Raw genomic sequence first — 15,063 nt, 5'->3', positions numbered from 1 at the left:
ATTTTGGTCTATAAGTCAACGATTCAATTTTAACTGTTTAGTTATGGAGAAAAGATGGATTTATATTCTAATCCCATTTCGCAGTCGATCCATTTCCAACTTGAATAATGGTTAGGTCATGGAATAAATGCTATTTTATTACTCCTGAGTAATCGTCACATGTCATTATAACTCAGACCTAATAACAGCTCACCTTAACGGCCCATTAAAGCCCAAATTTGAACCTCAAAGTGCGAGTGATGTTATTCTATCCGACAAAAAAATAAGGGCACCTTAACGGATTAAACTCAAATCTAACAAGGGTGCAAAACTGCAAATTAGTATGATCATCACATGTCAATTAGCGTAAATTTGATTTAACGTTGTTATAAAATGAAATAGATCTTTATTAATTCACTACAAAATTTTGAATTTTTTTTCTGAATTGTCGGGAAGCGCAAAAGTGTTACCGCACCACTAAAATCGACGATGACATACCAACAGTGAATGATTTGACCCACAGAGTCTCTCTCTCGATTTGGGATTCGAGACGAAACCCTAGCTCTGATTTTTTATTCCGATGGAGTCGGGCGAGCGGCGCAATGGCGATTCGATGAGTCACAATCACCGCGCTCCGAAGAAGCCACGCCTCGCTGGGTTATTAACCGAGTCAGATATCGACTCCGAGTTCGCTCACCACCAGACCGGTGTTGCCAGGATCAACAACGGTAGCTTCGGGTGCTGTCCCGGCTCCGTTCTCGAGGCGCAGCGTGAGTGGCAGCTTCGTTATCTTCGTCAGCCTGATGAGTTCTACTTCAACGGTCTCCGTCGTGGACTTGTCGCTTCTCGAACTGTGATCAGTGACCTAATCAACGCCGATGATGTTGACGAGGTCTCGCTCGTTGATAACGCCACCACTGCTGCAGCTATTGTTCTTCAGAAAGTTGGAAGGTGTTTCTCGGAAGGGAAGTATAAGAAGGAAGATACGGTTGTGATGTTTCACTGTGCGTTTCAGAGTGTGAAGAAGTCGATTCAGGCTTATGTCTCTCGTGTGGGAGGTTTTACTGTTGAGGTTAGGTTACCTTTCCCTGTTAATTCGAACGAAGAGATTATCTCCAAGTTTAGAGAAGGATTAGAGAAAGGTAGAGCGAATGGTAGAACGGTTAGGTTAGCTATCATTGACCATATAACGTCGATGCCGTGTGTTTTGATGCCGGTACGAGAATTGGTTAAAATCTGCAGAGAAGAAGGTGTGGAGCAGGTTTTTGTTGATGCAGCTCATGCCATTGGTAGTGTTAAAGTTGATGTTAAAGAAATCGGAGCTGATTACTATGTGAGTAATCTGCATAAATGGTTATTTTGTCCGCCGTCTATCGCGTTTTTCTATTGTAAGAAACGTGGTTCTGAGTCTGATGTTCATCACCCTGTGGTGTCTCATGAGTTTGGAAATGGTTTGCCTATAGAAAGTGCCTGGATTGGGACTAGGGATTACAGTTCGCAGCTTGTGGTTCCATCGGTAATGGAGTTTGTAAACAGGTTCGAGGGAGGGATCGAAGGGATTATGATTAGGAACCATGATGAAGCTGTTAGAATGGGGTTAATGCTGGCTGATGCTTGGGGAACGAATCTCGGGTCACCTCCTGAAATGTGTGTTGGGATGGTTATGATCGGTTTACCTTCAAAACTTTGTGTTGAAAGTGATGAAGATGCTACTAAGTTGCGGTCATATCTGCGGGTGCATTACTCAGTCGAGGTTCCAGTTTATTTTCTCGGATTGAGGGATGGAGAGGAAGGAGTGAAAGACAAAGACAGTGGACTAATTACTGCCTATGTTCGGATCTCTCATCAGATTTATAACAAAACTGAGGATTATGAGAGATTGAGAGACGCAATAACAGAGTTAGTCAAGGATCAAATGACTTGTCAAAACCTTCCTTCAGGGTAGTAACAAGGTATGCTTCAAATTCACAATCTTGCTTATCTTCTAAACAAACATCTGTTGGCTTATCTGCCTTTAAAATGGTGGACTGTAAAAGCAGACAACATAGATCTTGTTCGATATACCAATCTGTATTTTATTTGCAAAGGCAGACAACTTTAGATCTTGTTCCATGCTCTAGATGATGATACTTGCTTGATCGTATATGAACCAAACCAATTAAAGTATTGGTCTTCAAAACATAAGTTTTGGTTTTGGTGGCAGGTATACTTTGATAATCCACAAGGGCCTCATTTAGACTCTTTCATAGATCAAGCACATGTTTCGGGTGTAACAATAAGGCGTTGGAAGAGCCACGGGAAAAGATTCCAGAGATAACATTTATTGATGAGGTTGTGGAGGAGCGGCTTGCAATGGAAGAAGAAGCTAACCTTGAGAGGTCCTTTCTTTTATTAGTCTTTTTAACGTTTAACGGCTTTGTATGATGATTATTGCAAATAAAATCATGTCCGTCTAATCTATCTTCCTCAAACATTCTGCTTTCGAATCGTCGCAATTCCAATAACTTTTCCTTATTGAAAACTTTTTATTATCTCACATTGATAAACAATAAGCATATTCATACATATGTAATGACACTCAAGTAATTTAAAAATGTTGTCTATATACAGTAACACTAACACCAAAATCGTCGAAATAACAATTTATTTTATTCTGAATTAGATGAAATAATCTGAAAAATCGACTGAACATAAAATTTTACTTGGTAGTTTTGTTATTTATACCATAATAATTCGAAATCTAAACAATTCAAACCCCTTTGACCAAAAAAAAAAACAAAACAATTTAACCCCAGACTAAACCGGAATTTGGATTGAGAATGGCTGATTACAGCTGGCGCAAAATGATTGGCACAAAAACTAACTGCTTTTGTTTTTGTATCCGAGTATATAAAATTGATTGCATAATAAAAATTCAAAATTTATCTTGTCGTCTTCCTTGTTTTCTCGGCTTTCAAGAAAATGCTATGACTCCGCTCTAGTTCTTCGTCAATTTCTCTTTGAAGATTCAATTTCGCTTCAGAAATCTCTCAAATTGATCGGATTGAGTCGTCGTTTACCCCAATTTCTGCAAATTACGCATCGGTTTTATTGGTTCTGCATAAACGCGATTGCGATGATTTCTGGGTTTCTGCTTCATGTCGACATGTGAAGTAAGCTCTCTCGTATTCTTTGAACTTGATATAGTTTGGCAATTAGAAATTGAGGTTTTATGGGTAGTGAAAGAGGGTTCTTTAGGGTTTGCGAAAAAGAATGGATAGAATCAGTAATTTGCCAGATGATATTATTTATCACGCAATCTCCTTCCTTTCGGCAAAAGAAGCTACTTGCTTGAAGTATGCCTCCAAGAAATGGCTGAATTTGGTTACCATCATACCGAGTGCTGTTTTTGTTGACTCCTCGTCGTCTGCCAGTAGTGGAAGTTTCCAAGATTTCGCTGATCGAATAAAATTGGCTCCACTTACCAGTCACCGTATGAGGAGATTCTCTCTAAAGTTGCAGTCTTTGGATTTTGCTCAGTATGAAACTGTCAACGATTGTTTACGCAAAGTGTTGGAGTGTGGTGTCTTGGATCTTGAACTGGACATCAATGTCAAAGGAGATTACTCACTGCCTTTTGAGATCTTCACTTGCCAGAGCGTTGTGAAACTGAAACTAGGGTCTGGTTTTGTTATTGACATTCTCCCTAAGAATGCGTTGCTTCCTGCTCTGAAGACTCTCCTTCTTGATTCAGTTCGGTTCGAATTCGATAATACTGGTGGTTGTGCGTTTACAAGGCTTCTTTCTGCTTGCCCTGTGCTCGAGGAGTTAATCATAGATGGATTCAACTGTGAACTTTGGAATTGGTCTCATACCGTGTATAGTCGGATCCTTAAGAGACTTACTATAAGGCGTGCATATTCAAAAGATTCAGATGATTGTGATGACTATGATTTTGAGAGAATTAGTTTTGATACTCCCAGTCTTACCTACTTGGAATACAGGGACTATATTCATGATGAGTTTCCAGATGTAAATCTCAACTCCCTTGTTGAAGCGAAGCTCCAATTTAATATGTGGACTGCTTGGATGAACACCGATCTAACGAATCTGTTCAAGGGGTTGAAACATGTTCAGATTCTGCGCTTAAAGTTCATTGACACGTTGATGGCAAGTGTTCTCTACTGTTTTTTTTTTCTTACTCTTTAATATGTTTCTGCAGCTTAACAGATAGTAAAGAATGGGGAACCATTCAGATATATTTTGCTAGACGTTGGAATGTTTATTAAAGTTTTGAGCCATATATTGCAATTTTATGACTGACATGTTGATTTTTTTTTCTGTTCCAGCTGTTTGATACCTGCAATGAAGCAGACACAGTGTTTGAAAACATGTCTCATTTAGATTTGCCAAGTGAAGCAGATGTCTGCTGGGATCCTCTAAAACTTTTTGTTAAGAAATCTCCAAATCTGAAGACTCTCAAAAGCCCAAAAAGTTCATTGAACAAACCATTAACTATAGTCCAACCCCAATAGGTACTCATAAAATCTTTTCTTTCAGGATTTGCACCATGAATATCGAGAATATCTGGATTTAAAATCTGTCTGCGAATGCTTGGAGGGGTATTCTTTCCTTTTGTCCTGCCCTGTTGAGATCCTAACGATAACCCAGTTCGGTGGACGGATCGGAGAAATGGTGCAAATAAAGCATGTCTTGGAGAAATTGCAGTGTCTGGTGCTGTTGGAAGTTCATGTTGAGGAAAGAAGAGTTGACAATAAGCTGCAGATCTTGGCGGATCTCCTAATGCTCCCGAGAGCTTCATCCAAATGCAAAGTCCAGGTCAAGTTCGTTTGAACAAACAAGAGTTTGTTGCCTCAACATGAGAACTGTTTTGTTTTGCATCTTTCGTACATGATATTGCTCTGAATCGAACAGCTTGGTGTTTTTGTAGGCGTTTTTGTGCCTAAAACACTCGAGTTTGTAAGAGAGAGGCTAAGCTACATTAGGTCTATTATTGCCAAGAATTCCTCAGATATTTTCCAATGAAGCAAAGCTTTGAGGATATAACATGCACAGTTTTGCTGTTTTGGTTGGGTGCATTTTACTTGTGTTGGTAAGTAACTTGCTTTGGTTTGTTTTTATCAAAGAACTAGATTTTAACCCGCGGCACACCGCGGGATGATTTAATTTTAAAGTTAGTATAAAAATATTTTGTAAATTGTATCTCGTTATAACATATTTATTTATATTATAGTTTACAATTGTTATTAAGTAACGGTATACCACGAGTCCACGAGATAATTATTAATAAATTGAGGATTTAACCCGTATTAATGCGGTATATAAATATTGATTCAAATTCGTCCGCCATATAAATCCTTCCCGAAATATAACTCGTTCCGTAATTTCTTAACCCGTCCCGTGATTTGTTTTTATTTTAAAATTTAATGATTATTTATTATATATAAAAGTTTACAAATCATATCATTCTCTAAGACATTTATATTTTAATAAACTGAAGATTTAATATGTATTAAAGCGGCATGTTAATGATATTTTAAAATTTTATTAATATTTTTATTAAGTAACATTATACCACGGGACAATTTTTGGTTTTATACAATCTTTTCTAAATGAGACTGATTTAATATGTTTAATATTGGTGGTATTCAAAAAAATAAGGATTTAATCCGTATTGAAGCGGCGGATTAATGATATTTTAATCTTTTTATTATTGTTGACTCAAAAACCCGTCACGCCAAACCCGTCCGGCCAAAAAACTCATTTATTTATTAATGTTGATCTTATTTATGATATGATTCTGAATCATTGTCTAAATATTTTAATCGATATAGAACGTTGAACACACATTTTCGTCAATTGGATAATACATATGTCCGTTTTAAAAATTTCGAATTACAGTATATGCAGAAAAAAATTGAATTTTTTTTTACTTTACCTACTATATGATGATTCAAAACAGTTAAAAACAAATCAAATAAAGATGATAGGAGAATCATAATTCTAAATCTTAATCAAATCTTCTAAATATCTAAATTATTAAATATGAAATATCCGGTGTATGAGTTGGGTTAAATATAACCCGACCCAACAAATTTTTTTGTGAAGGAATTTAAAAAACGGGTCAGATATCCAATTAACCCAGAAATATTTTTATCTACCCGTCATCAAAGTGTTGCAAAAATACTAGTATAGCTTTTGGAATTAAACTCTAAATCGTAATTGTATCCTCGTCAATTTATTAATGGTATAGTAAATTAGAACAACAACGATATAGCGAAGAAAAGCGAACAGGCATATAAACACGTGGCACGTTTGCAGTGGAAGAATCCATGTAACTAAGCATAGTCTTATGCACAGAGGATTGTGAACTTGAAAAAGCTAGGGATTTTGAAGAAGAAAGCTCCAAACTTTGTTCCTCCAAAGTTTTGAGTTTTGACAATAGGTTATAGCTACAGGGTCCTTGAAGAGAGACATTTTACCTCCATTGTTGATTGAATTCAACAAAAAGCGCATAGTTTTTGGATTCAGAGCTAAGCAAAAAGCGTGATTGTGTTGTTGCGTAGAGGCAGAAGATGGCTGATGAGACAGAGAAACCTATTAGGTTACTCAATTTCGTCTCGGAGGAACAGGTTCTCTCTCTCTCTCTCTCTCCCTCTCTATCGAAACCCTAGTTTTGTAAAATTCGGTTTTTAAATTGTTTGTTTTCCTGAGCAATGGATTTCGTGATCCAGTTAGATGAATCGAAGAAAGAAAGAGGTGAAAGAGTTGAAGATGGAACATTCCAGAGAGACAGGGCTCTCTACGAGGTCTTTCTCCATCCTCCATTGTCGTTTTTTTTCCTAGAAATTTTCAGTCCCATGAGTAAATGATTCGTCTTCTTCTTCCTCACTTGTAATGTGTTCTTTGACCTAAATCAATTGCAGATTTTGAAAGAGAACAAAGACAAGAAAGACGCTGAGTTTAATGAACGATTCAAGCATAGTGAGTCACTATCTCTGTATAGCAGTATTATTGATTCCATCTTTTCAAGCTGTGATCAATTCTTATGTCAAAATCTCTGCTTTGGTTTACCTTTCTGAAATTAATTTTTTTGATTTGTTACCTTGTGTTCAATGGTTTGACTAAAGAAGAGACTATTTTGAATTGGGATTTACAGGACCACCCAAAGCTCTGGATGAAGATGAGACTGAGTTTCTTGATAAACTGGAAATGGTGAGCTATCTTCTTTTATTGCCAATGGACTGCATATTAGTGTAGATATTAATGAGTTACTTATTGCTTATAAGCTCTTGATGATCAGTAATTTAAGAATCATGACTTGATGGCGTGGTCTTTGTGCTTATATCTTCTCTGTCGTCTTAACACTCTCATTTAAACTTGCTTTTTATAGTCAAAGAGGGAATATGAACGACAATTGGCTAATGAAGAGGAAGAACAGCTTCGTAGTTTCCAGGTAACTTTCTTTTGAATCCTGAATAACAACAGTTAACAAAGCTTAAAAATTTGTTAGATTAAGATTGTATTATGGTTTCATTTCCAGGCAGCGGTTGCAGCACGATCAGCAATCCTTCACGAACCAAAGGAAGCAGCACCTCCACCACCAGCTCCAATCACCAAGGTGAATATCTCATGATTCAAATCGGAATGTTAGATATAATTGCAGAAATCTGCATTTGAGCATTTGAATCACAAATGGTTAAATTTTATCTTGAACTCTTTTACAGGAACAAAAACCAACCGGGAAGAGAAATCCTGCGACTCGTCCATTTAAAGCGATCATAAAAGTCAAGCCACAACCGAAGAAGGCTAAAGCGACAGAGAAAGAAGAGAAAGAGATCCCATGGAATGGAAAACCAGCCAGCCAAATCGACCCGACTTCTTTAGATTCCGCAAAAGGCAATGTCACAGGTAAAACTGCTGAAGCTCTGCAAACAGGTTTAGGCTTAGTCTCATATAGTGATGAAAGTGAAGACGATGATTAACATTTTGTGTTACTGGCTCAAGAATCTATATAAACATTCACAATGAATCGAAAAATTGAATCTTTTGGTGTCAGTTCCATTGTGTATTAACTCACAAATGCTAAAATCACTAGAAAGGGAATTTTATGTAGAAGCACTCAGATGAAGTTGTACTAAAGAAGCATAAACCCCATCTTTGATATTAATCAAAGTCTCATGCTTTCCCTTCTCCACGATGACTCCATTCTTAACAACTGCAATTACATCTGCATTCTTGATTGTCGATAAACGATGTGCAACCACCACGGTGGTTCGGTTAACCATAACCCGGTCCAATGCATCCTGAACCACACGCTCCGACTCAGCGTCTAGGGCACTAGTGGCTTCATCAAGTAGCAACACCTTAGGGTCTTTAACGATTGCTCTGGCTATGGCTACTCTCTGCTTTTGCCCACCTGATAATTGAACTCCTCTTTCACCCACCATTGTATCATAGCCCTGCAACGGTAAGTAAATCTTTCAGTTCAACCTGTATCCATGGACCTGGAAATTAGGGCTGGACACTCGGTTTATTTGGTTCTATATTTCTGGCTTTTGAAGCTGTTCAATGTTAAAACTTAGAATGTTGGTGTGGTGCGGTTAAAGTTACCTGTTGTAGGCCACTGATGAAGCCATGAGCGTTAGATAGCTCAGCTGCGGATACTATTTTGGTTTCAGAAGCATCTCCTCCTTTACCATAAGCAATGTTTGCTCTGATCGTTTCATTGAACAAAACCGGTTCTTGGCTCACCAGACCGGTTTGCTGCCTTAACCATTTCAGCTGCAAAGTCTTGATCTCAACTCCATCAAGAGTGATCTGACCAGAATCAGGGTCGTAAAACCTCTGTAGCAACGCGATCACTGTCGATTTCCCGCTTCCACTCTCTCCAACCAAAGCTATTGTCTGAAACAGAGGGATAAAAAAAACAAACTAGAGAATTTAGAATTTAATTGACTATAGCAAACTAACAGATCTAGTTTCAATTTTTCAATATCTTACCTTGCCAGCGCGAATAGACAGACAGAGATCTTGGAAGATCTGAACGTCTGGTCTTGAAGGATATTTGAAACTGATATGACGAAGTTCGATATCTCCTTTAACATTATCAAGAACTCTCCCAGACTCATCACTAGGATCAATCTTCGATTCCCTGTCTATAACCGCAAATATCGATGCAGCCGCATTGCTAGCTTTGCTGGAATCAGGAGACAATGAGCTTGACTGAGAAATAGCTACAGCCGCCATTGTCAAAGCAAAGAAAACCTGTTTCGAAACAACACAAATCAGTCTTTAGAAGGGAACAAGAAAACAGGAATCACGAGTATCTGAATGTTTTTGTTGCTTTTTACCCTGAAAACAGAATCGAAGGTTGTTTTCCCGTCATCGACAAGCCTTGCACCGGCATAGAAACTGGCGGCGTAAGAAGAGAAGAGGACAAAGAAAGAAACTCCGAAACCGATACCACTAACTATGCCTTGACGTATTCCTGTTCTCATAGGACCTTCACATTTCTTCTTATACATTTTCATCACTTTCTCCTCTGCACAGAATGAAGCAACCGTTCTTATGCTCCCGACTGCATCGTTCGCTACTTGGCTCGCTTCCTCGTACATTCTCTGCCAACAATTTTTCGGTTTCATCAGACACAAAAACAGAGATATGTAACTTGTGTAAAAAGAGAGTTTAGTTGTACCTTTGCATCTGCACTGAAGCCAACCATGAACTTCATGTATATATAACCGTTAAGCCCGATTAGGGGAAGCATCGCAAGAACAATGAAAGCTAACTGCCAGCTCGCCACAAACGCGATGACCAAACCCGCTGTTACAGACGCAAGATTCTGAACCGTTTGAGCCAGTGCGTCTCCAACTAGACCACGAACCGTAGCTGCATCAGCAGAGAGCCTAGCTCCAATAGCACCACTTGAGTTCTCAGTCTCATCGAACCATCCAACTTCCATACGAACCACTTTCTCAAAACACATTGATCTTATCCTCTGCACCAATTTACATCCGGCTATGGAGAAAAAGATCGTTTGTGCCGGGTAGACCACCATTGAAGCTACACCAAGAAGCATGAAGATGATTGCCCAAAACCTTGTATCGGATTTTAACTGCTGAGGTGGTTTGAAAAATGCTTCGATCACGCTTGATATTAGAATCCCGAAAATCGGTAGTATAACTCCGTTTAAGACCGCGGCTATAGATCCGAGTATAAGCATAGGAATCTCTGGTTTGTTTAGAGCAGCGACTCTAAAGAAAGAGACTTTCTTGTGTTCTGTTTCACTTTCTTTAATCGGAGTGGAAACCTTGATGTCCTGCTCTGGTATGGCTTCGTTGTTTGTATCTATTCCTGCTGGAAAACCAAACATAGAGAAAGAAGAGGATCTTTTGCTTAAAGACCGGCTTAGCGACGACTTCCTTAAACTAGACCGTTTCATGGACTCCATTGACAGTTTCTGCTCATCCGTTGAATCTTCTGTCTGTTTAGTATCTTCTTGTAGACGTATGAGCTGAGAATACGATCCTTCCGGGTCTCTTAGGAGCTCAGAGTGAGAACCTGATCATACATTTATGATCAGCACTTGCTATCAGATAGGATTGGATATATACACATGTATCTGTGTTAAAAACTTTTGAGTTTTACCTTTCTCTACGATCTTGCCTTGATGAATCACAGCAATCATGTCTGCATTTCTCACCGTGCTCAATCTGTGAGCGACAACGACAGTTGTTCGGTTGACCATGATCCTGTCAAGAGCTTCTTGAACAATCCTCTCAGACTCTGCATCAAGTGCGCTTGTTGCTTCATCTAAAAGCAAGATTCTTGGATCTTTCAGAATCGCTCTAGCCACCGCAATCCTCTGTTTTTGCCCACCCGAAAGCTGAGTTCCGTGTTCTCCAACCATCGTGTCTAAACCCTGCAATTTACAGTTAATTCAGTTACATTTACAAGCTTCATCAAAATGAAAACAGAGACAAAAAACAGAGGAGAGGTGATTTAGTTCTCAACCTGAGGAAGCTTGTCAATGAATTTAGACGCATTTGCGAGCTCTGTAGCCTTACGAATCTCTTCGATTGTTGCATTTTCTTTCCCGTATGCGATGTTTTCCTTTATGCTTGAAGTGAACAAAACCGGTTCTTGACTCACAAGTCCTATCTTGCTTCTGATCCACTTTAGCTGAAACTCTTTGAGGTTAATCCCATCTATTCGGACTTCACCGCTTTGTGGATCATAAAACCTCTCTATTAGACTCACAACAGTAGACTTTCCACTTCCGCTCTGCCCAACTAGAGCCACGGTTGAACCACTCGAGATAGAGAGTGAAAACCCGCGAAAGATCTGCTCTTCTGGTCTTGCCGGGTAACTAAAGTTGACATCTTTAAGCTCAATGTCTCCTCTAATATCATCAAGAACTTTTCCAGTTGTATCAGAAGCATCAATCTCCGGCTTTCTTTTGATTGTTTCAAACATTTTGTATGCCGCGGCTTGACCAGCTGCAAACGCGCTTAAACATGGAGATGCTTGTCCTAACGACCTGATATTAGCATGAAAAGCAAATTAGATAATAGACAATAAGAAGTTTAAGGACCAAAGTCGATTCGAAAGCTCACATGGAACCGGTTAAAACCGCGAAGATGATGATGAGAACTTGTCCTCCTGTGTATCCTTTCTCCAATATCATCTTCCCACCATACCAAACCGCTAAAGCATAAGTGCAAAAGATGACTATGTTGAGTGTACCAAGTCCAAGCCCAGTGGAAGCTCCTTCAAACACCCCTGCTCTATATGCAGAGACAAGATGCTTATTGTAATTGCTTATCGCTTGCTTCTCTCCGGTAAACGATGCAACCGTTCTAATCGACCCGACTGTTTGCTCAACTACAACCGCAGCTTTTGCATAAGAAGTTTGTCCACGAGAAGCCATTTTCGAAATGACGATTGCTAGAGCTGCACCAGTCATTACTAGAAGCGGAATTGAAGATACCATGACTAATGTAAGAAGCCATCCTTCAGTGAAAGCTATCACAAATCCACCAACAAACGTTGATACCAATTGTATAGCCTTCCCAACCTACAAAAAGTATGAAACTTAGTATCTAATTCAACCCCCCAAAAAAAAGACAATAATTTGATTGAAACTTTTTGTAGTGTTCTGTTACCTTTTCTCCCATGGCGTCTTGTATAAGCACAGTGTCACCTGACATTCTTCCAACAACTTCTCCTGTGTTGGTTTCGACATCGAAGAAGGCAATGTCTTGTCTCAATATAGTTTGCAGATACAAACTCCTTATTCTTCCAGCTTGTCTCTCACCGGAGATCATCCAACCAGAAACCTCTGATTATATACACAAACATCCATAAAGATCAAAATCTTTCACACAAAAAAAACCACTAAAGATTTCAGAAAAAATCAACGAGTGTGTGCTTACGGAGAAGAGCTGCCACTAGAGTTCCAAGCCCAAGATATACAAATTTCAGAGCCACCTGTGAGTAAAATTCTTCTAACGATCAATCATTGTGGTCTTGTGGGTCTAAACAAGAAAGGTAAAAGAGTAGAATCTATTTATTTACCTTAGCTATCTTATCAGAAACATCTGAACTGTTTTGGTTTTGTCCAAACACATCTATGACATCTCCGAAGAGGATCGTCATGATAGGGAAGCCAAGACCGTTACCCACCGCGCCTATTGTTCCGAGGATCATCAAAACGATGTCAAATGAATCTGCAAAGGCAAACAGCTTGTGAAACGGTACTGTTTTGGTCTTCTCATCTTCTTCTTCTTTTTTGTTCTTCTCTGTTTTTTTCTTAACAGATTCAGTCTTAAGTTCTTTTTCTTCTTCTTCATGAATTTTAGAGTTTGAAGTCTCTACGTTTGCTCTGTTTGGTGAATCCACCTTCAACCCCTCCTCTGATTCCATTACACTATCCATTGTCGTTTGATCCTATCAAGAAAACCAAAGCTAAAGATGGAAACTTTAAAATCTAAAAGAAAACAGAGAAAAAAAATATCTAAGTAGATAGATAAAAGACCATTGGAAAAACCCCAGAAACCAGTCCAAGAACTTGACACAACAACAGAAAACAGAGAAGCCGTGGAAATAAGGGTCGTGCAGGGCTGAATATATAATATACTCTAGTTCATTACTTGAAGAAGAAGCAGTGGATTTTCGATTTCAAGAACTATTAGAGTTTACTCAAAAGAATAACTTTCTCATTAATCTGAATGTTAGGCTATACAATTGCTTATATACTACAGCTAAAGATCTTATACAAAATATCTTAACGTCTCTGTTATTAGCTCTGTTTAACAACTAACAGTGTTATTGAACTCTGTTAATAAACAGCTCATTTTCTTGTTACTCAAGGTGCTGCATATAGTGTGATATTCCCCCTTAAGCTGGCACGAAAATATTTGAAATGCCCAGCTTACTCAAATTAGCTCTGAACATGCCAGGATATAACGCCTTAGTCAGTATATCTGCAACTTGGCATTCGGATCTCACATGAAGAAGCTTAACAGTTCCTTCTGTAACTCTGTCTCTTATCGTATGCATATCTCTTTCAATATGCTTGGTTCTTTCATGAAAAACCGGACTGTTCCCAATATGAATAGCTGCCTGATTGTCACAATATAAAATTGTGGGTGTCTTTGGTGTAATGTGTAGGTCCTCCAGTAAGCTTCTTACCCAAACAATCTCAAAAACAGCTAAAGCCATAGCTCTGTACTCAGATTCTGCAGAAGAGCGAGATACAATGTCTTGTTTGCTTGACTTCCATGAGATGAGACTTTTACCAAGAAACACACAATACCCGGAGACAGACCTTCTTGAATCAGGACATCCACTAAGATCTGCATCAGCAAAAACTTGTAATTCCATATCAGGATCAGAACTGTAGAAAAGACCTTGACCAACGGTACCTTTGATGTAATGTAGTAATTTGACAACTGCTTTGTAGTGATCTTCACGAGGAGCATTAGTATATTGTGCCAACTTATGAACTGCAAAGCAAATGTCTGGTCTCGTAATTGTCAAGTAGATCAGTTTCCCAATAAGACTTCTGTATCCTTCTGGATTTTCTAACAATTCTCCATCAGCTTCAGAAAGTTTTTGATTAGGTTCCATAGGTATAGAAGAGGGTTTGCAACCAAGTAGACCTGCTGAATCAAGCAAGTTAAGAGCATATTTCCTCTGACAAATATTAATACCTTCAACAGACCTAGCAATTTCCAAGCCAAGGAAGTATTTGACTGGACCTAAGTCCCTCATTTTGAAATGACCCTTCAATTGTGATTTAAGTTCCTCTGCAGCTTCATCACTGTTACTAGAGATAATGATATCGTCTACATATACCAGAACAAACAGTAAAAGTGATTCTCTGAACTTAGTAAACAGTGTGTAGTCTGAGTGATTCGTCTGGAAACCAAGACCCTTTAACGTCTCAGTAAACTTGAGATACCACTGGCGTGACGCCTGTTTCAACCCATACAAGGATTTGTTGAGTTTGCAAACTGCATTAGCAGGCAATGCTCCATTCTTTGAAGTGTATCCAGGAGGCAACTGCATATAAATCTCCTCTACAAGATCTCCATTGAGAAAGGCGTTAGAAACATCTAACTGAGACAAAGACCAACCGAGTTTTGCAGCAAGAGCCAATAATATTTTCACTGAAGTCAACTTAGCCACGGGTGAGTAGGTGTCAACATAATCTAAACCCGACTTTTGTGTGTACCCTTTTGCCACCAAACGAGCCTTATATCCAGAGAGCCATCAGAGTTGTATTTAACTTTGTAAACCCACTTGCAACCAATGATATGTTTATCTGCAGGAAGAGAGCAAATAGACCATGTATTAGTGTTTTCCAATGTTGTTATCTCTTCACCCATTGCATTTGTCCAAACAAGGTGCTTCTTGGCTTCAGAGTAAGTAGAAGGTTCAAACTCTCTTGTAATAGCAGTCAGAAAGAAATGATAAGGACCTGATAACTTGTCATATGAGAGGTAGTTGCACAAAGGATACTTAATTTCACTACTTAGGTAGTAACAGTGGTAATCCTGAAGATAAGCAGGAGTCTTT

The 15,063-nt window shown here is 38.8% G+C and overlaps 4 protein-coding genes across 6 annotated transcripts; 3 read left to right on the top strand and 1 right to left on the bottom strand.

Annotated features, from left to right (window-relative positions):
* Positions 1 to 375: 375 nt before the first annotated feature.
* Positions 376 to 2,513, top strand: LOC9314504 (L-cysteine desulfhydrase). Its single transcript, XM_002878390.2, has 2 exons — positions 376 to 1,931; positions 2,183 to 2,513. Exon 1 carries the CDS (start codon positions 560 to 562, stop codon positions 1,922 to 1,924), a length of 1,365 nt encoding a protein of 454 aa, XP_002878436.1. The 5' UTR covers positions 376 to 559; the 3' UTR covers positions 1,925 to 1,931; positions 2,183 to 2,513.
* A 381-nt stretch (positions 2,514 to 2,894) lies between these two features.
* Positions 2,895 to 5,044, top strand: LOC9314503 (F-box protein At3g62430). Of its 2 annotated transcripts, XM_021024659.1 has the most exons (4): positions 2,895 to 4,128; positions 4,308 to 4,409; positions 4,519 to 4,797; positions 4,910 to 5,044. In XM_021024659.1, exons 1-4 carry the CDS (start codon positions 3,232 to 3,234, stop codon positions 4,940 to 4,942), a joined length of 1,311 nt encoding a protein of 436 aa, XP_020880318.1. In that variant the 5' UTR covers positions 2,895 to 3,231; the 3' UTR covers positions 4,943 to 5,044. The 2 variants fall into 2 exon arrangements, with proteins under 2 accessions (XP_020880318.1, XP_020880319.1); XM_021024660.1 differs by having other exon boundaries at positions 4,308 to 4,443; positions 4,514 to 5,044.
* Positions 5,045 to 6,383: 1,339 nt separating this feature from the next.
* Positions 6,384 to 8,037, top strand: LOC9312730. Its single transcript, XM_002878388.2, has 7 exons — positions 6,384 to 6,611; positions 6,714 to 6,788; positions 6,906 to 6,963; positions 7,139 to 7,194; positions 7,373 to 7,435; positions 7,523 to 7,600; positions 7,707 to 8,037. The coding sequence occupies exons 1-7, from the start codon at positions 6,555 to 6,557 to the stop codon at positions 7,962 to 7,964; spliced, it is 645 nt and encodes a 214-aa protein (XP_002878434.1). The 5' UTR covers positions 6,384 to 6,554; the 3' UTR covers positions 7,965 to 8,037.
* LOC9314502 (ABC transporter B family member 21) lies at positions 7,971 to 13,196 on the bottom strand. 2 transcript variants are annotated; one of them, XM_021024657.1, is made up of 12 exons: positions 13,019 to 13,196; positions 12,559 to 12,930; positions 12,417 to 12,471; positions 12,147 to 12,322; positions 11,598 to 12,058; positions 10,996 to 11,521; positions 10,630 to 10,903; positions 9,677 to 10,542; positions 9,333 to 9,599; positions 8,983 to 9,246; positions 8,593 to 8,886; positions 7,971 to 8,441 (listed from the first exon to the last, which is right to left on the bottom strand). In XM_021024657.1, the coding sequence occupies exons 1-12, from the start codon at positions 13,019 to 13,021 to the stop codon at positions 8,088 to 8,090; spliced, it is 3,912 nt and encodes a 1,303-aa protein (XP_020880316.1). In that variant the 5' UTR covers positions 13,022 to 13,196; the 3' UTR covers positions 7,971 to 8,087. The 2 variants fall into 2 exon arrangements, with proteins under 2 accessions (XP_020880316.1, XP_020880317.1); XM_021024658.1 differs by having other exon boundaries at positions 12,559 to 13,196.
* Positions 13,197 to 15,063: the final 1,867 nt, after the last annotated feature.

Source organism: Arabidopsis lyrata (genome assembly GCF_000004255.2).
Source record: "Arabidopsis lyrata subsp. lyrata unplaced genomic scaffold ARALYscaffold_5, whole genome shotgun sequence".
NCBI lineage: Eukaryota > Viridiplantae > Streptophyta > Magnoliopsida > Brassicales > Brassicaceae > Arabidopsis > Arabidopsis lyrata.
The sequence above is the reverse complement of the archived record's forward strand: the minus strand, read 5'-3'. Positions and strand labels throughout refer to the sequence as shown.

What these genes read in the sequence shown, in the direction of transcription:
- LOC9314504 (XM_002878390.2), top strand. Translation starts at nt 560, where the DNA reads ATGGAGTCGGGCGAGCGGCGCAATGGCGATTCGATGAGTCACAATCAC.
- LOC9314503 (XM_021024660.1), top strand. Translation starts at nt 3,232, where the DNA reads ATGGATAGAATCAGTAATTTGCCAGATGATATTATTTATCACGCAATC. An exon ending in AGTTCATTGACACGTTGATG is followed by an intron (nt 4,129 to 4,307) that starts GCAAGTGTTCTC and finishes TTTCTGTTCCAG; the next exon opens with CTGTTTGATACCTGCAATGA. An exon ending in AAATCTGAAGACTCTCAAAA is followed by an intron (nt 4,444 to 4,513) that starts GCCCAAAAAGTT and finishes AAAATCTTTTCT; the next exon opens with TTCAGGATTTGCACCATGAA.
- LOC9312730 (XM_002878388.2), top strand. Translation starts at nt 6,555, where the DNA reads ATGGCTGATGAGACAGAGAAACCTATTAGGTTACTCAATTTCGTCTCG. An exon ending in ATTTCGTCTCGGAGGAACAG is followed by an intron (nt 6,612 to 6,713) that starts GTTCTCTCTCTC and finishes TTCGTGATCCAG; the next exon opens with TTAGATGAATCGAAGAAAGA. An exon ending in CACCAGCTCCAATCACCAAG is followed by an intron (nt 7,601 to 7,706) that starts GTGAATATCTCA and finishes ACTCTTTTACAG; the next exon opens with GAACAAAAACCAACCGGGAA.
- LOC9314502 (XM_021024657.1), bottom strand. An exon ending in GCTTCAGTGCAGATGCAAAG is followed by an intron (nt 9,600 to 9,676) that starts GTACAACTAAAC and finishes AATTGTTGGCAG; the next exon opens with AGAATGTACGAGGAAGCGAG. An exon ending in CCTTCGATTCTGTTTTCAGG is followed by an intron (nt 9,247 to 9,332) that starts GTAAAAAGCAAC and finishes GTTTCGAAACAG; the next exon opens with GTTTTCTTTGCTTTGACAAT.